The sequence below is a fragment of the Mustela lutreola genome, chromosome 1, assembly GCF_030435805.1.
Source record: "Mustela lutreola isolate mMusLut2 chromosome 1, mMusLut2.pri, whole genome shotgun sequence".
NCBI classification, from domain to species: Eukaryota; Metazoa; Chordata; class Mammalia; order Carnivora; family Mustelidae; genus Mustela; species Mustela lutreola.
In genome coordinates, this window is record NC_081290.1 from 260,953,421 (window position 1) to 260,978,703 (window position 25,283).

A 25,283-nucleotide genomic window follows, 5' to 3' on the forward strand; every position below is an offset into this window, starting at 1 on the left:
TGACCATCTAACCCTCCAGCCCTTTTTGGGGGGCCGGAGGACCTCTCCTGGCGATCTCCCCTCCACTAGATGGGAGACGGGCAGGAAAACCAGGGGAAGGAGAGGGACGTCCCCTCCGACCTCCCGGACAGCCGCCTCCACACCCCGCTCCGGACCTCCGCGCGCTGGAACGGCCGCGAGGGGTCCCCCTCTGGGCCGGGGCTGGCGGGGCGCGCGGGAGCGGGGGGCGCGCGGTAGGTCCGCGCGGGGATGCGCGCGCGCGCCTGCTTCGCCTCCCTCGCCCGCTCCGGTAGCTACGTGCTTTCTTTGTCAATGAGGCGCCGCTCTGAGCTGCAGTAACACTCTCGGCCCAAGAGCCAGAGCCGGAGCCGGAGCCGGAGCCGGAACCCGAGCCCGAGCGAGCGAGGAGAGCCAGGCGGAGAGGCAGCAGCCGGCGGCGGGAGGGAGGTCCCGAGCGCGCCCCGCGGCCGCCAGCGCCCGCTCCTCGCCGGCTCGCCCGCTCGGTCCGCGGGCTTCGGCCCCGGGCGGCGCCCGTCCCACCCTCGCAGCCCGGGCGCGCCGGCGCGGGGCGACAGGCACCGTGGCAACCCCGGCCGGCTCCCGCCGCGGCTCCATGCGGCCCCGGGCCCTGCGCGGGTGAAGCCGCGGCTCCGCGGAGCCCGCCCCGGGCGCGGCAGGACGAGCGAGCCAGTCGCGCCGCCCGGCGCCCCCGCCCTCCGGCGCCCGGGCCATGGCCGGAGATGCCCGGTGAGGACCGGGGCGCCGAAGGCTGGGCTCCCCGGCGCGGTGCGGAGCGAGGCAGCGGCCTGGATGTGTGAAGCGTCCCCATGGCTCGGCAGGAGGCGAAGCCCCAGGGCCCGAGGGAAGCTGGGCCGGCGGCACGGGGGCGCAGGGGCCGGGCCGGCGGGGGACCAGCCCGCCGCCCGGGCGTGAGGGGCTCGGGGCCGGCGCCGGTTGCCCGGGCCGCCGCGTCCCAGGATGCGCCGCCGCCGCCGCTGCCTCCGCTGCTGCTGGGACTCGTGCTGCTGGCGGCCCTCTCCGAGCACTGCCTGGCCGACACGGGTAAGCACTTGGCGGCGGCTTTGCGCCCATGGAGGTTTCTGGAGGAGCGGGGCCGCCCGTCGGGGCCGGCACCTGACGGGGTGGCGGTGGATGGAGAGGTCTTTGCAGCACCGGCGCTGGGATTTTCTCCGCCCTTTGCTGCTGCCGCGGCAGGAGAACTGTCAGAAATCTGTCTCCCGGGAAGGCACCGTTGGGCGGGGAAGTAAAAAGAGGTGCATTCGCATGTTCTTTCTGGACAAGTTGCAGGTCCTTCCCAGTGGTCCCGGCAGGCACGCTTCATTTAGGTAAAGACCTGGGGTGTTAAAGACACCTTAAAAGGGATGTGTTTTAATAGGACACATTTCAGGGTGGGGACGTCCACTGTATTTTGGGCTCCCTCTTGGGTGTCCACTTTGTTACAGCTGCATGAAATGGCCAGAGTTTTAGGCAATTCCAGGGTCGGCTTCCCAAATAGCGTTTTCGCCTGCATATATTGATCCGTTTCCTTTTGGGATAGAGGTACCTAAAATAATTGCTTGCATCTTGCAAAGGGATCTAGGCACCGATCAAGTATATAACCCACTGTTTGCTGGAGGGTCGTTAAAAATAATCACGCTTGTCTCTTAAACGCCCAACAACCCTAGGAAATAGATTTCTGTAATTCCTCAGGCGATTTTGGGAAATCTCTTGTAACTATTTGCGGGGGGTGGGAGGTGTTATTCTGCTAATGTGCTTCAGACGTACTGTGCAGTCAGGAATCGTCTTTGAAATAAGAATGATTACTAGGACACTTGTAAAGGTCAGGCTTTTGTTTGTGATGAAATTCCGGGTTTCATTTATCAAGGAATATAGCTCTCACTTTAGCAAATGGGATCCTGTAGTTGCGGGATTTCTAGCAAGTGCTCATGAAGACTGCTTTTTCCCCAGCCTACTCCTTCCCCCAATTAGGTTAAATTTCTAATTATGAAGGATATAAGTAGGAGGATTTAGGTTAAAATTATTGCCTGTCTTCAACAGCTTAATTCAAAGCCCCCCCTTTTTGATTCATTTAAAGAGTCTCTGACATGAGGTGTCTGTGTGTACAAGTTACTGTCCAGAAATTTTCTGTTGTGATTATAGTGGTGACAAAGTTTGGTAATCTTTGGATGGGTGCCTGAGACCTGAGAAAAACCTTTGAAGAATTAAACCCTCAGTTTTTATGCCTCTAGCAGTTTTCAGTGATGTGTATTTGGCATAATGCCTAAAAGGTAAGTCCAGAGTCAGACACATGTAAATGCCTTTGTATTGTGTGGATCAGAAATACACTTGGAGTTTTTATTTGAAATAAATCAGAGTCTTCGGTAGTTTTGTAAACTGTTTATGAGATGTTAATTTTTGGAGGCTGTTCATTTGAGTGCATATACCAAAACTGTTCAGCCATCTGTAATATGTGAAATTTGGAGTTTACGTATTGTTCTTGTTCAGCCTGATGTCGTATGATTTCCCCCGATCAGTCTGGAATTTCTGTTCTTCCTTCGGATCACTGACCCTTCTGAACCTGACTTGACTTGGCTCTTCCCTCGGGTTGCTAGAGCCTGACTTATGGGACTGTTGGTCTTTATCTTTTAGTTTTAGTCCTGATGTCCTTTTTCTTTTTCCTCTTACTGTGGTGATCATGGGGATAATTAAGAAAGGTGCTTTGCTTAAAAGGATGGTAAAAATCATTAAAATTGATATTGTTCCCCAAGAACTTCCCCTCTCATTGGAGTGACTTGTTGCTTCTTGGGGGTGCCCTTTCTGCTGTCACCCTTGATGACCAGTTTCCTGGGGTCTAGCCCACCTGTGGATCCAGAGTGTACCGCTGGGCTCCACGATTTCCTGTGAGTTGGCTGCTGATTCAGTTTCATGGCTTAAACCCTGGGTTCCCTATCCTGCCTCCTACCTGCTCTCATGTGTTCTCTGATTTCCAGTTGAGGCAGAGTCAGTCGTGGCAGGGTAGGTGAGTCCTGGGGCCAGTGCAAGGTATCCCAAGGGATTGGTGTAGAGAACCAGTGTCTGGAGGGAAGCAGGAGCCTGGATGACACCTTCCTGGAAACTTTAACTTCCGACAACCTGGGTTTGGATTTTTCGGAGGGGTAGCTGCCGTTCGGTGCTATTCCTTGCTGCTAAATAAATGTGTCTGATGCTGATTTGCATGAGAAGCCAGACCTAGGATACTGAGATCCTACTAAAAGTGCTAATTTGCTGCACTCATGTCTTTGCTGTGCCTTGTTTTCTAAGCAAGGCTAAGGCAACATTTACTTGGGTTGAGAAATGAGGGGAAATAGTTTGTTGGAAGTTTGTTTGAAGAAAATCTGTAGCCGTTGTTGAGAACCTGTGTGCTCCAGAGTCCTTACAATGTCCTCCAGCCTTCCTCTGCCCATCCCACCCAATGCTTTTGCTTTGACATTCCTGGGGAATTTGTGCTCGCTCCTCTTTGTCCTATAAAGGGAAGGTCTTCAGTGTCCTCCCTCGGACCCCCTTCCTAACCTCCATCTCCACGGGGCTCTTGCTCCAAGGCAATAACTTCTGTTTTGGAGATGGGAGACTGGAGTGGGAAAGGAGTCTCTAGAGCAGTGAGCTCCTCCGACAGCCTTTAGCCTCTTCTGCCCTCAGGGGCTCCAGGAAGGGTGCCCAGGAACCAAAATGACTTCCAGCCTCCTTAACTACTGATCCTCCATGCAGTTCATGTCAGTCTGTCTTTACCGTGTGCCGGCGCAGGTACAGTGCTCATTCCTTTCTGTGACCTTGCCTCCCCGGGCCTCAGTTCTCTATCTGTAAAATGGGGTCATAGCTCTAATCTCACTAGGTGGTCATGAGGATCGAATGAGTTGATAGACCTGAAGTGTCTCAGACGGGGCTTGGTATACATAGTAAATGCGTCGGGAATGCTAGCTGTTCTTATAAAGGGCAGAAATGGACTGAACCTTACTGTGTCCAGGTGCCAGGCAGGGGCTGGGGCTGCAGCAAGGAGTAAGAAGAAGGCAGTGAGTAGAAGCCCCTCATGAAGGGAGTGATGTGCCCCCTTGAATTCAGATACTATGTGATCAGAGCTCATAAAATGAAGGAACAGCTAATTCTGGGGGAGCGGTGGCCCCTTAAAGCATAAGTAGGTGCTGGCAGGATTGATGATGACATTTCAGGCCAGGAAATACTAAAGGATTCTGTGGCCAGAGCATAACTTGCCCACAATGAGGAATTTTCCAGACTTTCTCCGTGCCCTGGGGCTTTCCCAAGCCCTCCTCATAGGGCTCGGCACCCTCTTTGCCCTTCTCTGAAAGGTCCTCTGCTTCTCCCACCTACTTGTAAGTTCCCTGAAATCTCCCTCTTGCCTATTAGGATGCCCAGTGCCATGTAGGCACGTATTAAACTTTCAGCCTTCTTAGACTCCTGTTCCCTCAGTGTGGCTGATTCTGTGCTTGTTGGAATAATTATCTCATTCAAGTAATCCACAGTAAGTTGTGAATGGCTGCTTTAGTCAGGGCATGTATTTTGCATTTTGGAAGAAGGGTTTGCTGTTCCGGGGACATCTCTAATTTAGCACAATATATAGGGGAGTTAATTTTGGCCTAGGATGTTTCTCGTACCTCTCTCTAACCTTGTACCACATCGTCAACTTGGAGTTCCATTTGAAACTGGTGCAATAGTTCACTTATACGTTCCTTCATTCAGTGGATCTCGAGTGTCTCAGCTTTCTGAGGTCACCACAATGAACAAAAAGAAACTCTCATTTTCATGGAACTAGCCTAGTGTTTTCTAAACTTGACTATGCATGTGAATTCCTTGAAGATCCCCTTTGCATGCAGGTTCTGATTTTGCAGGTCTGGGATAAGGCCTGATGTTCTGTATTTCTTGCAAACACCGGAGTTTCATTGACCCCCCCAAGTGGCAATAAGCAAATGACTATAGGCTGGATGGTGGTAAGACAAGTAAATCATCGCAAGGGGATAGCAAGAGGCTGATGCTGGTGTGTCTGGGTGCGCCCTCATGCATGCACTTATTGATAGAGTGGGGAGGGAAGACCTCCGTGATCAGATGACATTTGAGTAGCTACCTAAAAGGGGAGGAAGATATTCCAGGCAGGGGGGAAAGCAAGTGCAAAGGCCTTGAGATGAGATTGTGTTTGGGATGGCTGAGGACCAGCATCCCTATGTGGGTGGGTACCTGTGTGGAACTGAGTGAACAAGGGGACAAGAGTTAAGCCATGACATTGAAGAGCTGGCTGAGGCCAGGTTGTGTAGGACATTTTGGCATGGTGAGAACTTGGTATTTTATTTTGAATGAGAGCAAGGAAAAGGTGACATGCTCTGACTTCAGTTTTAAAAGAATCTCGTTACTGTGGGGAGAAAAGACTGTAAGGTCAAGGGTAGAAGCAAGGAGACCAGGTAGAATGACGTAGAGTGGTGAGAAGTGGTGAAATTTTGGATATCTTTTGAAGATAGAGCTAATACAGTTTCCTTATAAACTAGATGTGGTGTGGGAGAAAAAGAGAGGAACCAATTGCATGCCAAAGTTTTTGGCTCGAGCAACTGGGAAGATGAAGTTGCCATAAATTGAGAGGCAGGAGATTACAAGAGGCTCAGGATTGTGGGAAGGAAATGAGTTGGTTTGGGGTTTGTGAAGCTTAAAAGGTTTATTAAACGTCTAAGTTGAGATGTCCAGTAGCCAGTTGACTATAGTAGTCTAGAATTCCAGGCAGATATTGGGTCCAGAGCTATAAGTTTGGAAGCGATCAGCATGGGATTGGACGAGAAACCTGGAGAGTAAGTATGGAAAAGAGGGGTGATCTGAGTCCTGGGATACTGCAGCATTTAAGGGTTCAGGGGGAAGAGGGACCAGCAAAAGAGACTGGAGAAGTCTAGCAGTAGACTTTGGGTTTGGAGATGTGAACGTGTTTGGTGTCTGGAAAGTAGAGGGGTTGGAAGTCTTACTGCAGTGGGTTTAAGAGAGAAAGGAAGAAGAGAAATCAGAGATAGTGGGGAAAAAAAAAAGATAACTCTTTTAAAGGCTTTTCTGTCAAGGAAAGTAGAATAAGAGGGGATGTGGATCAAGAGAGATTTAAGATGGGTTATAATTGCATTATGTTTGCCCTTTCTCATTTTTTAACATTAAAGATGTACAGCAAGAGTGTTTGACTTGGTGATTTCCCCCCTAGATACAGACAGTCCAATAAAATGTATTTGAGCTTTTTCACTCTCAGTATTAATTATCAGAGCTTCAAAGATATTTACAAGATGTCCTCAACCTAGCCTCTATTTCTTTCTCCATCTCACACACATGTAAAGAAGATTTGGTGAATAGTAATACTCTACTTTTAATATTGACATCAAACAGAAGTCAGAACCCCCCCTCCCTGACCCACACCCTCCCCTAAAACCGAACATCACTGTGAAAACATGGAGATACTGCCTTCTGATGGCAACTGGAAAATCTCTCAGAAGCCTACTTATCTAAAGTCTTAAATTACTAGAATATGATCCAAGAATATTCAAGATGTGCACACTTCCTTTTTCATTTTTATTACTCTTCAAGCCTGTGTTGTGGTCTTTCTTTCTTTAAACAAACAACAACTCTACTCTTCTCTAGACAAAAATGAATAGTTGGAATGATCCTAAAACATTTTCGTTGCTTGACAACATATTACAGGGGATTTCTAAACACACAGAGGGACACATTATTCTAGGTCACTAGATGGCTGCCTTGAATGGTGACTCTCTTTGGGGACTTCAGGTCCAAAGGAGCAGTTGGCAGTCTGGGTATTGTGAGTATCAGTTATTGTAGCTGCTGGGAAGGTGGCAAGTGAGTCGCATTGATTTAATAATGTTTATCAACCACCTGGCATAGGCGAGGCCAAGCTCTTCACCAGGTACTTGAAGTATAGTGCGGACCCAGCTAGGCCTGACTCTTGGCCTTGAATAGTCTACCGCCGAGGATAAGCAGCCCTTACTCAGTGGGTGGAATGGCAGGTCCATAAAATACTTTGTGAGTTGGTTCAAGTTCGGGGACGTGGCAAGACATAGGGTGTGTATCTGCTTTGTGCAAAGAGGCAGTTCTTGTTCAGCTACAGCCTGGGAGGCAGAGGCCCAGGCTGCCAAAGTTCTGCCTTCTCAAGAAAAGCTGGGTCTTTATTTAAAATCTTGTTTTCACATGTCACCAACTAATTCAGATTTTTGAAATGTCATGCTGAAGAAAGAAAACACGCCCATGAGCCACCACTTTTTTCCCCCTTTTTTAAAGTCAAGTTTATGAAGGTATAATTTACATACAGTAAAATTCACCCTTCTTAGGTTTACTGCATGATTAGTTTTGACAGAAGTATATAGTCATGGATCCACAACCACAATTCAGATATAGAACATTTCTGTCACCTCCAAAAATTTCCTCCTGTTTCTTTGTAGTCAGTCTTCTCCCTGCTACACCTCCAGTCCCTGACAAGCACTCATCTATTCTCTGTCCCTATAATTTTGCCTTTAACTGAGGCTCCTAGAAATGGAATCGTACGGTTTGTAACATTTTCATGTCTGGCTTCTTTGATTTAATGTAATGCTCTTGACAATCCTATATGTTATTGCATTTATGTATCTCTATTTCTGTACTTTTTTTTTTTATTGGAATGCACCCCAGTTTGCTTATCCATTCATCAGCTGATAGACATTTGGGTTGTTTCCAGTTTTTAGCATAAAAGTTTTTATGTGGGCAGCTTTCATCTCTTGGGTAAATACCTAGGAGTGAGATTTCTGGATCTTTCATTAGGTATGTGTTTAATCTTATAAGAAACTGCCAGATTCTTGGGGCGCCTGCGTGGCTCAGTCTGTTAGGCATCTGACCCTTGATAGTGGCTCAGGTCATGATCTCAGGGTTGTGAGATCAAGCCCTGCATGGGGCTCTGGGGTGAGCATGGAGCCTGTTTAATATTCTCTCCCTTTCCTTCCCCCACTTAAAAAAAAAAAAAAGTAAAAGAAACTATCAAATTCTTTTCCAAAGTAGCTGTACAGTTTTGTATTCCCAGAAGCAATGTGTGAGTGTTCTGGTTGCTTCTCTGTATCCTCATTTGCACTTAGTTTTGTCAACTTTCTTTTTAAATTTAAATTCTGGCTCTTCCAGTAGTTTTTAGTGGTATCTCATTGTACTGTTAGTTTGCATTTTTCTAGTAACCAATGATGCTATTGCTGCATTCATTTTCTTACGTGCCATCTGTCTCTTTTGAAGTGTCTGTTAAGCCCATTTAAAAAATTTGATTGTTTTATTATTACCGAGTTTTGAGCTTTCTTGATGTATTTTAGATGTAAGTTGTTTATCAGATAAGCTCTTTGCCAATATTTTCTCCCAGCCTGTGGCCTTTCTTTTTGTTTCACTAACAGTATTTTCTAAAGAATAGAAGTTTTAGATTTTGATTAACTTCAGTTTATCCACATTTAAATTTAAGGTTTATGGTTTTGGGGTGAAATAGGTGAAAGGGATGAAGAGCACACTTACCCTGGCAAACACTGAGTAATACATGGAATTCTCGCATTGCTGTAGTACCCCTGAAACCAATACGACATTATATATCAACTACACTGAAATTAAATTAAAATTAAAGAGGCTTCATTCCACATTAAAAAAAAAAAAAGATGTGTAGGATTTTATATCCAAGGATAGGGATACTTGCCTAATTCAAGGTCACAAACAGCTATGATTTCTTCTAGAAGTTTTATAGTCTTATTTTTACCTTTAGATCTATGGTCCATTTCATGCTAATTTTTGTATTGGATGCAGGGAAAGAGCCGAGATTAATGTCTTTTGCACATAGGTGTGTAATTGCTCCAGCACCATTTATTAAAGAGATTATATTTGTTCTGCTGAATTATGTTGGTACTTTATATGTGAGGGTTTATTTCTGGAGTCTCTAGTTCTATTAATGTATACTTCTTTCCTTGTGTCGGTTAAACACTGTCTTGATTTCTCTAGCTCAGGTTTCCTTAATCGCAGCATTGCTGATGTTTTGGGCTAGATAATTCTTTGTTGTGGGGGACTGTCTTGTGACTTATAGGGTGTTTAGCCATTTGTGGCTTCTGTCCAGTAGATGCCAGTAGCTCCTTCCTTCCCCAGTAGTGACAACCAATTAATGTCTTCAGACATTGCTAAATGGCTCCTGGGGGCCATTGACTGAGCTCCATAGTTAAGTCTTGAAATCAGATAGTGTGAATCCTCTAATTCTTTTCTTCTTTTTCAAAATCTTTTTGGATTTTCTCAGTCTTGTGTTTTTCCATAGAGATCTTAATATCTTTTTATCAATCTGTATAAAAAAGACTTGCTGGAATTTCTACTGGGATTTCATTGGAGAAGATTGATATCTTGACAATATTGAGATTTTTGATCCATGAACATGTTTCTTTCTATTTATTTAGGTAGTCTTCCTTTTCTCTTGTCAGTGTTTTATAGTTTTCATCATACAAATTTTGTTCATGTGTATTTCATGTTTTACAATGCTTTGGTAAGCAGTACTTTAAAAATTCTTCATTAATATATAGATATGTGATTTTTAAGAGATTAACCTTGTCTCATGTGACCCTTCCAAACCCACATTAGTTCTAGTAGCTTTCTGTAGAATCTTTGGGATTTTTCTTTATTTCAGATCTTCATGCCTTTTATTTCTTTTTCTTGCCTTATTGCAGTGGTTACAGCTTTTCAAGTACATTGTTGAGTAGGAATGGGGAGAATGGGCATCCTTGCCTAGATCTCATTTGGTCTTTTACTAATAAGTATAATGTTGGTTGTAGTTTTGTTTTGTTTTGTTTTGCTTCATTTTGTAGAGGTGCTTTATCAGGTGTAGGAAGTTCTCTTCTATACCCATCATAAATAGGTAGTGAATTTTGTCAAATGCTTTCTCTTTATCTGTTGAAATCACCACAAAGTTTTTCTTTTTTAGTCTATCAACAGGCATTGGTTGATTTTAGAATGTTGGACCAACCTTGAATTCCTGGGATGAACTCCAGCTTAGTCATGATGTGTGTTCTGGCTGAGCTTGATTTTCTAATCTTTTTGTTGGAAATTTATAAAGTCTTATGTTGATGAAAGATATTGATTGGTGTGTAGCTTTGTTTTCCTGGTGTGTTTTGTCTGGTTTTGGAATAAGGGTAATGCTGATCTCTAAGGTGGTTGGAAAGCATTCTTTTTTATGTCTTATGGATGTATTTGGAGAGAATTGGTATTATCTCTCCCCTAAGGCCTATGGTTTTATAGATGAGATTGAAGATTTCTTAAGGGTTTCTTTAGTAAATTAAAAAGTATCAGATACCTCTAGTACATTTCCTCATTCTTGGGGCTAACAGTGGACACTTCCTAGACACGAAGACATTGGTTTGGTTTATGGTCTAGGGCAAATGACATGGGTGAGGGGAAATTATGTTGGATGTACTCAGGAGACAGGTCACCCCTAGCCGGCTGTTGCCTATTTCTCAAGTCACCTCACTTTTCAGGGCTTTAGTTTTCTTATCAGTAAATAAGAGCCTAAGGCTACTCCTTCTTCCCCCATTCCCTGGGCTGTGTGTTTATGAGCCCTGGGCAAATGTTTCCATGGGTTAGACCATTTGTATTTCTTAGGTCTTCCTACCTTGGTGGCAAGCCCAGTCAAGGACTCTCATCACAAAAGGAAAGAGTTTTCACATGTTCTCTCATGGTTCCAACTTGAAGCCCGGATAAATATTAGCTTATCTTTAATCTTCGTTGGATTTTAAAAATTGTAAAAGTTATAACTTTATTAAATTCAAACAGTATACAGGTGTATGCAGTGAAATGCAAAAGGTCTGGTTGGTTCCGTCGCTATTTCCTAGACTTGTACTGTGAGGCAAATATGAGTTGCCCATACAAATATCTGTATCCATGTACATATCCTCGTTTAATATTTTTTAAAGATTTTATTTATTTATTTGACAGAGATCACAAGCAGGCGGAGAGGCAGGCAGAGAGAGAGAGGAGGAAGCAGGCTCCTCGCTGAGCAGAGAGCCTGATGCAGGGCTCCATCCCAGGACTCTGGGATCATGACCCAAGCCAAAGGCAGAGGCTTTAACCCACTGAGCCACCCAGGTGCCCCCCTTTAATTTTTTAAAGAGATTAAGGGTGGGGGCACCTGGATGGCTCAGTAGGTTAGTGTCTGCCTTTGGCTAGAGTCATGATCCCAGGGTCCTGGGATCAAGAGCCTATGTATGGCTCCCTGCACAGCAGGGAGTCTGCTTCTCGCTCTACCTCTGCCCCTCCCTCCACTGATGCGCTCTCTCTCAAATAAATAAATAAATAATTTTAAAACATTGAAATTTTAAAAACACTGAATTTTTAAAAGGGTGTGATATTCAGAATAGTTATCACTTGATACTATATCATGATCCTTTTCCCATGTTAAGTAAATTTTGTCACAAGAGAATTTGAACTTCTCCCTGAAAAACAGAAAAGCCTTTACTAGAAAAGAAAACTGTTTTAAAACCACTGACTGCATTCAGACCTATAGAGTTAAACCCTCTCCTTAGACCATTTCTCCTATTTTCTCTGCTCCTTGACCCTCTTCCTTGGAACCAACTTCCACAGATGCTAAGGAAAAATCATAAACCCTCTTAAACACCAAACAGAACAGGGATAAACACTGTGTGTAAACTAGCTAACACAGATGTAAATAAGGCCAAGAAGCTGCCCCAAGTATTTAGCCCAAGGACATTGCTGCACCTGCCATCTGTCCCCTCAGGAGAATCTTCCCCTAATGCATCCTAACCACGAGAGGGGAATTTGATTTTGATTTTGATTTATATATGTTAAATCTATTCTTAGCCTGAAATAAAATCTCCTGACGTCAGAAACACAACATGGCTTTGTTATTTATGCAGTACCAGTAAATAGGAAGGTCTAGAATATTTCTAACTTTGCTCCTGTGACGTGAAATTCGGAGTGAAGTACCTCAGGGAAACTGGGACCCCCCCGACCTCCCTCCCACCTCAGTTTCTCATAATGAATGCTGTTCCTCTGTCACTTGTCTCCGTATTTACCAAATGTCAACAGCAAACCAAGGAGGGCTGGAGAAAAATGTGAAGTCTGTGAAGAAAATGTGTTGAAATTAATGGTGCCGCTTTCTAAGTCCTTGTCTAAAAATGCTGAGCAAAAATATCTCTCAAACCTACGGACTTCATTATCAAATAATGAGTCTTTGTTTTGAAAAGAATAAGAGGATCTGGATTACAAGCGTTATTTTGAATCTAATTAAACCATATGGAAGTGTATTTAAAAAAATCAGGGCCATAGAGCTGTCTCAGGCAGGTTCCTGTTATTCTGTTACTCAGTACTGGAGATGAACACACACGGCAACCCAGTGCATCCTATAGAAACAAAGCCTTCCCTGTAGGGGGATGGACAATACTTTCCTGCCTCTGGTCCAACAAGAAAAACAACATTTTAAACAAGTGTTTCCCCCTCCTATGGCTAATGTGATATATTTACCTTTCCTTTCGGGGATAAGAGTCTCCAGAGTTTGGTGTCCGCCCTCATACTTGTTGACATTCTCACTCTCTTGTTTGAATCTCATATCACTCTTGAGAGGGTGAAGGACGTGATTTGCTAAAGGTCACACAGTGGTCCAGGGATTTTTACATCATTCTGTGATTCAGGAATTCTGTGTTATTCTCTGATTGTACACTTACACTACCCTCTGATTCCCTAGCTACTTAACTAAAACTAGCTCAAGTCTGGGGCCTTTGGCCACAGGGGAATCTCATCTGACATATTCAGAATAGGAACAAAATAGAACAGGGCTGTGTGGACTGTATAGTTAACTGATAGAAATACTAGCTAATATTTTGCAGCATTTACCATTTGTGTCAGCCCATTTGATTTTTCACAACAACCCTGTGAAGTGGGTTCTGTTATGATCTCCATGTTGCGGATGAGGAAACTGAGGCACAGGGTAACTTGTATAGTTATTCATCCAGTATCAGGTGGGTAAGTGTCAGAGGTGGGACTTGAACCCCAGGCAGTTTGATTCCACAGCCCCTGCTCTGCTTCATAATGCTGCCTTCCTCCAGAGTAAGAGACTGAGGTTACTGGCCTTGTGTCTCAGAGACCCTCTTTCTTTTCCCCCACGCTAGGGTCTGTCCTTCTGCCTCTTCCTGCAGAGCGGCTTTCTCTGCTGACCCACAGCCACTCGATCCCCCTGTAACTAAACCTTGAGCCTGCTTCTGCTAGCTGTGGTACTCACTGCCTCCAGAACTGGCAAGACTTCTCAGTTTCAGGGCCCACCATCCGGTCTCTATCCCATTTCCCTATTTCCCAGGAGGGAAACTCAGGCTGTCATCATCTATCTAGCCAAGGGAGTGAGGAACGTCCCCCTCGTCTGATCAGCAGAAGCCAGGAGAGAAGGGGCAGGTGGTACAAACATGGCTTCCTGGGTTGACCCCTCCTTCAGCCATGGCCTGTGGTAGAGATCAGTTTCAAATAAAGTGGTGTGGCTAGGGGGGAGGCTTCCTCAAATCTGTCTCTCCCATAGCAGTGAAAACCAAGTTCATGGGCTGGAGCTGGCTCTACGAAAAACATCGAGGATAAGTGACCTGGTTTAGAGTGTTGGCCGATTTCCATGGTATAAATACTCCCACCATGGCTGACTTCCGACTACCGATGTGACGGTGGAGCCGGGAGGAGGTGCGCACAGTTGGCTCAGCGCCGACGCCATCCTATCCATCTGTAGACTCCAAGCCCCACACAGGCAGGGCACCCAGTACATGCAGGATGTCTCCAAGAAGCTTAAAGTCTAGGCTTAATGGGCTAACTAACTAGGTGGGTTTCGAGGTATGCGAAAGGAAATGCTATTTCAAGGAAGAGAGGGTGGAAGTTAGACGGCGCATGCGCAGCCTGAAATAGCTGGAATGATCACAGCCTTCAGCGTGCTATCGAGTGGGCACACGGAGATGCTTTCTAAAAAATTACCATTTCCTCCGCCTGGAATGTCTCACTTGTGACATAGAATGAACCCTTTCACTGATTTTAAGATGTCAGGCCTCCTTTTCTTGGAGGTGCGTTGGTTTTGTTGTTGTCCTCGCTTCCCGAGGTCAGCAGTTCCTTCTCACTTGGGGTCGTCCTCCGTGGACTCCTTTCTTCCACCTTACAGATCTAGAGAGGTGAAGTCCTTGTGGTCTTCTAGGACACATCCTCCCGCTGAATCAACACTATTATTCTTGATGGGAGGCTTTTATATATGGTCATAAGGCCCTCTCCCAGTTCATGTAATTATGCTAAAAGCCAGGACAGTCTTGTACTACCACCCCTGAGGACTCCTCAGATGCTTTCACAGATCTTAAGGCTCATCTCATTGGCTCTTCTCCCTTCCACATCTGGGAGGTGGCTGGGAGTCCTGGCTTGTGTACGCTACTTACAGTTCAGCCGCCAGTTCCCCATCTTTCTGCCTGATGTGACGATGTCACTGATTCCGGCCAGCTCTGATGAAGAGTGGGGTTGGCCACTGGGAGATGGAATGAGGAGGTACTGACAGCATAGATCTCCTTCAGACATGGAGTTCCAAGCGTCCCACTGATGGAAGGTCAGTGTCTTTACCTATAAAATTAGAACAGCTAATTTATTCTTTTAATTTCCCAGGGGCTGTGCGAGAGAAAAATTTGACAAGATTCTTCTTTTATGTTTCACTGGAGATTTGTCCTAGTTTGTGACTATGTTGACTTTTGGCTAGGAGGACTAGCATTTGTGAAACAGCTGCTGTCATGGTGGTCACCAGATCAGGAGTTCCATCTTTCACCCCCATGATGACACTGTGAGGTAATTCTTGCCCGTTTTCCTTGGAGGAAGTGAAGATTGAGAGAACATTTAAGAAACTGCCTTGCCAAAGGGCACATTGCTTGTAAGTGGTGACGATGGGATTTGAAACCACATCTGACTACCACATGAATATATTTTCAGCTATACTCTGCAGGCTCCCCACCCCACTCCGCATCTTATTAAATCTTCAAGCATACAGAAGCATTGAAAGTACTGTACAATGAACAGCCATTACCCACTACCTGGATGACACAGCTAACATTTTGCTATATTTGTTTTATCATGTATCTTGTCTGTATCTCTATCCATCCATTAATTCCTCTTATTTTATATATACATATTTCAAAACAAGTTGCAGACATCAGCACATGTCATCCTGAAACACTTCAGCATGCATGCCATTGATTAGACTGCAATATTTGTTTATTTTTAGATTTTTTGGTAACTTTTATGTACAGAGAAATTTGGAAATTCTAAGTGTATATTCCTGTGTTGACAAATACATGCACCTGTGTAACCCAAATTCTTTTTTCTTTTTTTTTTTTTTTAAAGATTTTATTTATTTGGCAGAGATCACAAGTAGGCAGAGAGGCAGGGAGAGAGAGAGAGAAAGAGAGAGGAGTAAGCAGGCTCCCTGCTGAGCAGAGAACCCTATGCAAAGCTCAATCCCAGGACCCTGGGACCATGACCCGAGCTGAAGGCAGAGGCTTTAACCCACTGAGCCACCCATTGTTAGGATTTCAAACATGACCGTCACCCCAGGAAATAAGTTCCCTCTTGCTCTTCTGTAGACATCCCCCTCCTTCCCCATCTCTACTCACCCTCTCCCCATGCATCATGGTGTGATTTTTTTCACCATGGTTTAACTTTAATACCAGACAGTCTTAAATAATGATGCCTGTTGTTTCTAAATGGACTTTTCCTTACATGTATTAATTCAGATCAGTATTTATTGAGCAACTGGTATGTGGCAGGCACTGTGCTGGGTGTCACGGAGGGAGAAATATAGTGGGGAGGAATATAGTGGGGGAGGAAGCAGACATTGGCTTATAGGGAAGAGATGAACATTAGTCAGCTACTCATAGGAAAAGTATACAATCACCAAAGGAGGTGAGTGTTGTGAAGGGGAAGCCTCAGGTGTTGGGGAGGTTGGGTGAGGAAGGAGGAGGATGGTCAGGGAAGGCTTTCCTCAAGTGAAACTCGAGCCAACATCTGAAGAATGAGTAGGAGATAACCAGGCAGAGCTTTAGAGCAAAGGGTAACGTAGGTACTGTCCTCTGTGATGGGAAGAAGTGTGGTTTATTCCAGAATCAGAGAGAAGGAGGGCGTGGTTGAGGGGAGCAGGAATTAAGAGGATAGTGAGTGCTGGACTAGGTAGGACAGGTGGCAGGGGCCACATCACACAGGAGACCGGCCTTAGACTCTAGCTTTTAAATTAGGAGGGATGGGAAGCCATTGCGTGACCTTGACATTCAATTACCCAGTCTATTGAGTTGAGTGAAGAGCAGACAAGGATTATATGCTCTGGAATCAGGACTAAAGTTAAATAGTATTGGCACGAAGCTTCCAAGTTTTAGGAGAACCCTATTTCACATTATGAACCCTACACTGACCTTTGAGTTCCTTATCATGTTCTCCCTCCCCTGTCTGCTTGCCCAGGCAGTAATACCTATGAAATAAAGATCCTTGGTACCTCCAGCTCTTGCTGGCCTGTTCCTTCCATCCTCACTGCCTCCATTTCACTGGTTCTTTAACTCCTGAACTAATTCCCCTCTACTGGATCTGGCTAGAGTCAGAGGGACTGCCTGATGACTTAACTCCTGGAGCAGTCGTCTAATCCTATTTGCTCCATCATTCTGTAGACCCTCCTATGGTGGCCTCCTCCAATCTCATGGATTTAACAACCACCTATGCACCCATGATGTGTTCTGCACCAAGACTGTGTTCTGTCCTGAGGTTGAGACCCACAGGTGCAACTATTTACTGGATATCTCTACCCCTGGTTATGACACTTCAGCATTTCTCCCTCCAAGTGAACTCTTCTCTGGAGTCTCGCTCTCACCACTATTTACTATTTCAATGGTTGATCAACCAGAAATATGAGAATCATTCTAGATTCTTCTCTTTTTCTCCTCACCACTATTTACTATTTCAATGGTTGATCAACCAGAAATCTGAGAATCATTCTAGATTCTTCTCTTTTCTTCCTTCCCTTTATTTAGTTGGCCACTAAATCTTCCTTACTGTATTACTGGATACTGTTATAATTCTGTCCCTTTTCTGTCTCTCCTGCCTTTTTTTCAGACCTTCCCTCTTTGTGGTCTGTGATCTTGTCAAAGCCATGCCTGCTAACTGACCACCCTGGTTCTAGTCTTGGCTCCTGCTAACCAATCTCATCCTTCAGCCAGTGGGGTCCCGTAACTCAGTCAGCTCCATTGCTTAGCAATCAGGGTACTCATGAACGTACCACCTCCAACTCCCACCTGCCACCATAGCCTGACATGCAGTTCCCCAAAGCCCATTTCTCCCCCTTCCACTTTATTCTCTGTGCCTGGGAAGCACTACTCAGTCCTGTCTGCTTGGTTAGCAGCTGCACTTTCTTCAAGACCCAGCCCAAGTCCTACCTCCTTCAAGTAGCCTTTCCTGGCATGCAGTCCGCCCCCCTCCACAGGAGTTAGAAGCCATCCTCCCCACTCCCAGCACCTGTCCCATCTGAGATGGTCTGCTGGTCTGGCTCCTTCATCAGATTGAGCTCCTAAGAGCAATTTTCCAAAGGCAGTTCTGGGTTCACTGAGGTCCTGGAAACCCTCTCACAACAACCATGATCCATGTGCAAAAACTATTTTCATTGTATTTGATGTAAACCGAGGACACATAGGCTGCTGTTACAACCTATGTCCATTAGGAGAAACAATGAGCTCAGTGGCTAGTAAGACAACTTGCTCAGAGCGAGAGAGAAGAATATACTACCAAGTCAAGCCCGTTCTAAGGGACAGCCGATGTACAGATTCCTGAGCACAGGAGACAGTAGACAGAGCTGTCAGGGCAGGAAGCAATGCCACTTAACTGCTAAAAGGTGGTATAACTATGGAGTCAGTTTCAGCTCTACAGATGAAGGTGTGCAGCCAACCCCTGAAGTTTCAAATGCTGGAATCATGTCTTATTTGTCTTAGCACAGTGTCTTACGCATACATAATAGAGATGGGATAATTGTGGTAGGTATAAAGGAAGGAAGAGAATTTCCTAGTACATTCTCACCATACTTATAAAATCCTGTTCTCTTATTTCTGCTCTTAAAACCTTTCTTAACTCTTCTGCCAAAAATACCTATGGAGGGCGCCTGGGTGGCTCAGTGGGTTAAGCTGCGGCCTTTGGCTCAGGTCATGATCTCAGGGTCCTGGGATCGAGTCCCGCATCGGGCTCTCCACTCAGCGGGGAGCCTGCTTCTCTCTCTCTCTCTCTCTCTCTCTCTCTCTGCCTACTTGTGATCTTTCTCAGTCAAATAAATAAATAAAATCTTTAAAAAAAAAATACCTATGGAAAGCATGGTACTTGTGGTGGAATGGAGATCAGGGATCATAGCCCAGGGGACTCACTTCTGTCTACGGATGTGTTTTCAAAAATCAAACAGTTGTCAAACAAAAAGAAAAATCATTTAAAAATCAGGAGCTTTCTCCTGAAAATCAGGATTTCCAGGTTCTCTTGAAATGATCAGAAGGTTGACCACACTGGTGAAGTAAATTACATTCTTGCATGGCAACAATTGTCTAAAGTTGAGTAGTGGGACCTCCCTGAATAGTGGTGCCTGTGACAGACGCCCCTGCCTGTCCCACCTCTATCACTTAGTGGCTGAGATGGGTTGACTGTCATAACAACCCCAATACTCAAATCTATCATGGCTCAAAGCCATAACATTTTATTACTCACACACATAAAGACCAAAGGAGTATACCTGATTGGCGGGGAGCACTCTACCAAGCAATGATTCAGGGACCCAGGAACCATGCTTTGTGATTTTGCCATCTTTAATCTGTGGCTTCTAAGGCTACTGTGCTCTCTGCATCCAGCAGGTGGAAGGGAGAGGAAAAAGGGAATGGGACCCAAAAGACTGTGCATCATTCTGATCACATTCCATGGATTAGGGCTCTAACGCTTGGCCACACCTACCTGCAGAAAGAGGCTGGAAAATGCAACCCAAGAGTGGGCCCAGAGGGAAGAGGAAACAGGTTTGGTGAACAGCCAGGTAGTGTCTGATCCAACTCATTTAGCTTACTTTCTTATACCCTTTAGGTATTGCAATCCCTAGGGATAAGGAAGCTTGGGGTCAAGTCACTATAATGTTGGCTCCAGCAGGAGAGGGACTTATTCTGTTTTGGTCACTGCTGTACACTCAGTGCCCGACACTCAGTAGGTATTCAACAGGTCTTGGGTAATTATATGAATGAGTCTGTTTTCTGCCCCAAGCAATGATAATAGCTACCATTTACTTAATGCTTGTTATATACTTTAATTCTGTTGGTAGGCTGGGTGCTGGTCTCAGGAATAGAGTGCTAAGATTTGGACAGTAATGGTGGTCACAGGATTAGAAACAAGGGTGAACGTGAGAATTTCTTTTTCTCTCCTCTCCCATTTCCAATATTTTCTGGGGCTCCCTCTACCTATTTATCGATGAGAAAATTTAGTTTATTTTCTTACTGACTGATTGCTAGGATAAAAGTTCAGTTGTTTTCAACCTCTGTAGTTTTGATAGAGGACTGTTACTTCAAGATTTTCCTTTCTGTATGTAACAAATTCCAATTGTAGTATACTTCATTATACCTAAACGGATCGTGATCTGCTACCTTTTGTTTGTCAAAAAACTTAGTGTCACTTTTCAGAGTCGCCTAGGTATGTTTTAGCAGTACACAGCGTGGAGGGCAGAAGGTCTGATGGTTTTCCTATGGTTTGAGTTTTGGATTGTGGTACATCTGAAGTAATTTTGTTGTTATTGTTGTACTTTTTCTGATTTTGGGGGGAGTTGGTCTGAGTCTAACTAGAAAGAATTGATTGTATTTTTTTTCTTTCCCCATAGGAATACAGGTAAAATCCTCCACATCTGGTTACCCATGGCATTGCATGGTTAGTTATGATGGGACCATATGGCCTGAATTAAATTGCTAGAGCAATTTAAGGTGATGGTACAGTGTTTGGGGCAGCAGGTAGTATAATAACCTTTGTCTGAAATATATCCTATTACATGGCTCTCAGGCTATTGGAAATCTACATTTCCATCTATTGAGGGGATGCTGATGGTGCAGCAGCCTGGGTGCAAACACCTGTGTCTCCCAGACTCTGCTTGAGTCCCTTTTCTCAGAAAACTGCCCATAAGAAGTTGGAAAAATGTAATGAAAATAGAAATGCATAAATACAGGCCTCACAGAAGTAGACAGTTCAGCTATTTACAGAAGTATTGTGAGAAGAGGGAGACTAAGGAGGTGGTGCTGGGAGGATGTCTGAGAAGTTGGCTTAATCTGAGGGAGGACCTTGAACCAGTCTTGGGGGAAGAATGACCCGAGTGATCTCCAGCCACAGTGGGAAACTCGGGAAAACTGGGCTAAACTAGTTTGCGTGGGCTGGAGCCCACATGATGAGTTGCAGATGCAATGAGCTATAGATGATGGGCTAGAAAGTGAAAACCAACCAACCAACCAACCAACCAGTCAACCAACCAACCAACTAACCGGCCAACCAGACAACCAACCAACCAACCAGCCAACCAGCCAACAAACCAACACACAAAGCCCTAGTCCTTTGCCATGGATAGTGTTCTACACTGCTTGCTATTAAGTTAAGACTTACTCTTTTATTCATAACCAGGTTAGAAGAAGAAGAAAAATCACCACTAATCCCAGCAATCAAACACAACCATTCTTAGGGTTGCTGCCTTTCCTTTCATCCTTTTGCTTCGAACACCTTTTACATATACAATTGTAACCATAACGCATCATGATTTCTGAATCTTTAGATGCAGGTTCCTAGTTGACATTATGGGCAATTTTTGTGATTCATCTATACTATAGTCTAATGATTTAGTAATCAGTTAAATATCCTAATTGTCTCCTTTTAAAAGATTTTTCAGCTCTAGTTAGTGTTTATAACATCCTGAGATTTTTGCGAGGGTGAGGGGAAGAAGATATTTTTCTTCTCTGGGCTAAATGTTTTTGGTTTATTGTCATGCAGACAAGAACGGTTAGAAAATAATCCAGGCATCTTGACCTTTGCTGTATTCTGCTCTCATAATTCCTAAGGGTGACAGAAGATGCAGTTTCTGCCTTCTGTTTGCTATCTCTGTTCAGGGGAGGTTAAATTCTTGCAAGTCACCAAGCTTACCTGGTGGCTGAGACTCCAGGCGGTGAGCTGGCCATCTGGTGAACGTGGACATCACCTCCTACAAATAGGCATCTCCCATGGTGGAACGCCATCCAGAGGGCCATGGTTCTGAATCCCCCTGGCTCCGTCCACTGCCCACAGGCCATCTGTTCCCCCAACCCCAGGGCTTATTTTGGCTCTGCGTGCTGACGGATGCGATCTCTTTTGGGGCACCTGTGCCCACCTTGGTCTCATTTATTTATTTATTTATTTTTAAATCTCTTCCTACGCCTCGGAAATGGTTCTAAATGGTACTCATTCAGTTTTATGAATTCAGAATGACAAAGATGAAGAAGGGAGGAGGATGTGGCCAGGTTTTGTCATAGGCTGTGGTGCTCCAGCTCCTCTTCATCGTGGGTCGTCTGCCTGTGGGCTCAGCTTTTAGGCTCACAGAGTGAGAAAGCCCGCCCTTGCTGAAAGAGCTAACCCCGCTTGTGCTGATAGGAAACTGACCTTTGATTCCTCCCCAGTTAGTTGCTTGTCTCAAGCCAACTTTAAGAAGGACGTTTAATAATCTGTTCTGAATTTAGTATTAACTAGTGGGAAAATAATTTTTGTTATTTTGACATAATGTATATTTTGACAATGATTTTGGCAGTCTTTCTTGTTGGTTTCTGCCCTTTTAGGTAGAGTACACATTTGCGAGTCAATGATATTTGTAGATGTGTAGAAATCAATCAGTCAGATGTTTACAGAACATGCGTGATGTGCTAAGGCAGGCCAGTGCCTGGGGAGGTTTCCAAAGGGGGTACCAATAGTGCTTTTAAGAAATATACACAAGGACATACACAGTTGCCAGAAAATGGTTCATTAACTATGGAAGGTAAAACACCCAGATGCAAAGTGAGTGATACAAAGAATGGAAGTTATAGGAATTCGGCTCCTTTTTATTCCTCATGGACTGGGCTGTCAAGTTTGGTATCTACCTTGCTTTGGGTTCCAATAGGAATGGACTGGTGGGTCCCTAATGCGCAGAAGCTGTCTGGAAAGGCAAGGATTGCTGAGTGTCCTTCGGGGACCTCCAAATTGTTGATTTTTTACCAGAGCACGTCAGAGAGTGTCAGGCAACAGCAACGGAATCTTTAAAAGAGAAGTTGGCATTTTGGTCCTGAAATATGTTCTTGCCACAAGACACAGTGGAAATTGTGGAATAAAGTTATCTTTGAGCTGTTCTTACTTGAATTACCTGAACCTGTAGGAGATCTTTACTACACAACTCTGTGACGTGTACTTTCCAGTGACAATAAGAATTTCCACTTATTATGGGAATGCCAGCTTTGTTCCTGCCTCTGTGCTGAGGGCCTGATGTACATGTTTTGGTGTCTTACCTCCACGGCCGTTTCATGGGATGTGACTATAATGATTCTTGTTTTACACATGGGGACGCCGAGGCTTACAGGGGCGATGTGACTTCTGCCAGGACCACAGAACATGAGAATGTCTCGGTCCACTGTGCTCTGTCCTCTGCTCTGCTGAGTACTCCCCATGATTATATAAAATACAAATAAAATAAAAATCAAGCAGTTTTACGTGATAGACACATATTGTAAGCTTGATAGAGAGCTTTTACATTCGCCACATCTCTAGTATGACCTGGCCACAAAGCCGGCGGGAGTGTGGCTCTGGCCACAGGGAGATCCACGTTTGGGTCTCCGAATTTCAGATTTCAGATACACACTATATGGCTTTAATTTCCAAGCTCTTATTATTGGGGATAATGAGAACTGACTAGATTGGGTTTTGGCAAACCCCCGCCCCCTCCAAGTGCTTGAAATTCAAGTTACAACGGCCAGAATTCTAAAAGAATTTTATAGAAATTTATGTAGCTCATATGTACAGATTGAATCATTTGTTCTTTTGGTCCTGTGTCACTCTTTAAAAAATGCACAGGCCTGAGTCACACTGTGGCCGCATCTAAATAAAATTTAGATGCCGCGGGATACGGTTCTGAATCTGCCCTCTGAGCTCGGTAAATTATGATTTTGTCTGGGGACTTGTCATTTTCCCTGCCCTCGGTGACCACCGCATTTCTCATGCCGGCAATATTGAAAATAATGTTTTGGTCTCCAGTTACCTTTTATGGAATTTACCTAAATTTATACCAGAGAACTGGATCTGAGATGAGTATTGAGAATGTCCTGCATCTGTATGCTCAGTTAAAAAATTTCCAGTACATTTCTTAGGTCACTGATCTATTCAACAGTAATGACTGGGTGCTTCCGTGGGCTAGCAGTTGTGCTCCCCTGAGCACTCTCCTCTTGTCCAGTCCATTTCTCAGCAAAGCCACTAACCACCTCGGAGTGCCCAGCGGTGCTCACCTGTCTCCCAAACATTTGCTGGAGGCCAGCTCTCTGGAGGGGTTGTCAAGTGTTAAGGCAGAGTCATAAGCAGCTAGAACATGTTAGGGTAGGAGGACCCTCCCAGGCATCGGAGCACAGGGAGAACCCCCCGGAAGCAAACAAACTAAATGCTGCGTAGGCAGGTGACGATCATTTAACCCGTCTCCCTCATTGTACAGATACGATATTGAGGCTCCAAGAAGAATCATTTGCTCAAATGAAGTAACCAGCACTATCGGAGCTTCATTTTAGGATTTGGCGACCTCTTTGGCTTTAAGCTCCGCCAGTTGGATTAAGGAATAAAATTGCCTTTTAAAACATTTTTCTGTTTTGACTTTTATATTTTTCGGAAATAGCCAACCCCTGGTGAAGAGAATGACTATCACCAGCCCCGGTTTCTGGATTATGAACTTCAGACGCACAAAGCTGACACGACTCACTCATTGTCACTCTGCTGGTTAATGACAGAATCCGACCCGGAGCTTGAGAGTCCTGTCCCTTTGTCACCACGGCCTGCCTGGAGCAGGGCCCTTCTGTGTCACTGGGAAGGGAAGAGGGAAGAATAGGGTTGGAAGTGGAGGGCCGGGAGTCTGTCGGGCGTCTGGGAGCCTGACGTGTGGTATTCTGGGTTCTGCAGTGGGGTTGCCGGTTCTCTGGCACTACTTGCTCTGTGTGGGTGGGAAGCTGATCAGGATTTTTCTGCTTCTCCTGCTACTTCTCTTCTTTCACCTTCACACAAAGCGTCCTCTTCCTTTGAGATTCCTGCCTTCCCCCTTCTCGCTGCTGTCACCTTCTGGCTGCGTTTATTGAAGAGTTGACAAGCTCCAAGTCTCTCTGCGCCAGGTCCTGGTGTCAGTGCAAGTGACATCAGGATCCATGTGGAGATCCTCCCCTCCTGTCCCCTCCGGACCCCTCCCCCCTTTCCCCCTTTCCCCCCTCCCCCAGCTTCGGGGAGTTTCTTTTCCTTTTAACCATCTTTGGAACCATCCAAAGATCTGGAACCATCTTCGTTTTCGCTTCAGCTCAGCTACCCTTCCCCCGTGGCCACACCCCCGACCACCTGCAGGAGTCCGAGCCCCCTCTGACCTCTTGGACTGTGGAATCCCACACCTCTACCTACAGCCTCTTATCATTCTGGTGCTCGCTCCCTTATGCCCCCGTGGCCTACTTTCTGGCCTGTCTGAGGTTTCGGCCGCATCCACCTCTGACTTTTGTGTTAGTTCGTCTCCCCCAACACGCTTCGGTTTTCTTTTCCATCTAGCCACGCCCAGCGCCATGTCTCAGCCTCCTGGCATTTCTGTCTTTCTCATCCTGTGGACCCTCTGCTTAGCGATACTCCAGCCATTCACGGCGCCTCCCTCACCCCCGCAGGCTGCGCAATGTGTGAAAACCCGGCTGGTATAGTGTGGTGCCCTGAGGATTCTTGTTTCCAGCCTCCCCGTGGTCAGCGAGCCCAGCGCTGCTCATCTTAGCAGGAACCTCGTTGCCGTTCGTGCGGTCTTCTTGGATTTCTCATTGGTGCCATTTCCCACTTCCCCAAATGGCTCTTCCAAATGGCCACGACTCTCCTTGAGCCTTCTCACCTGATCCCGGTGGACCTCTTTTGTGGCATTTTCTTTATCTGTTCACCCCTTCAGTGTGGGCCCCAAGGTTCTTGTCTTCGCCTTCTTCCTTTTAGCCTTACTGGCATCC

The 25,283-nt window shown here is 45.4% G+C and overlaps 1 protein-coding gene across 9 annotated transcripts in view; it reads left to right on the top strand.

Moving 5' to 3' along the window:
* Window positions 1-706: 706 nt before the first annotated feature.
* KIAA1549L (KIAA1549 like) overlaps window positions 707-25,283 on the top strand; it is a 261,414-nt gene continuing 236,837 nt past the window's right edge. For 5 of the 9 annotated variants that reach the window (XM_059139243.1, XM_059139252.1, XM_059139261.1 and 2 more), the window contains exon 1: window positions 707-1,062. In XM_059139243.1, coding sequence (XP_058995226.1) covers window positions 828-1,062 — 235 coding nt within the window. In that variant the 5' untranslated portion in view covers window positions 707-827. The remainder of the gene's footprint in view (window positions 1,063-25,283) is intronic. The other 4 variants (XM_059139272.1, XM_059139282.1, XM_059139301.1 and 1 more) reach the window with 1 other exon arrangement.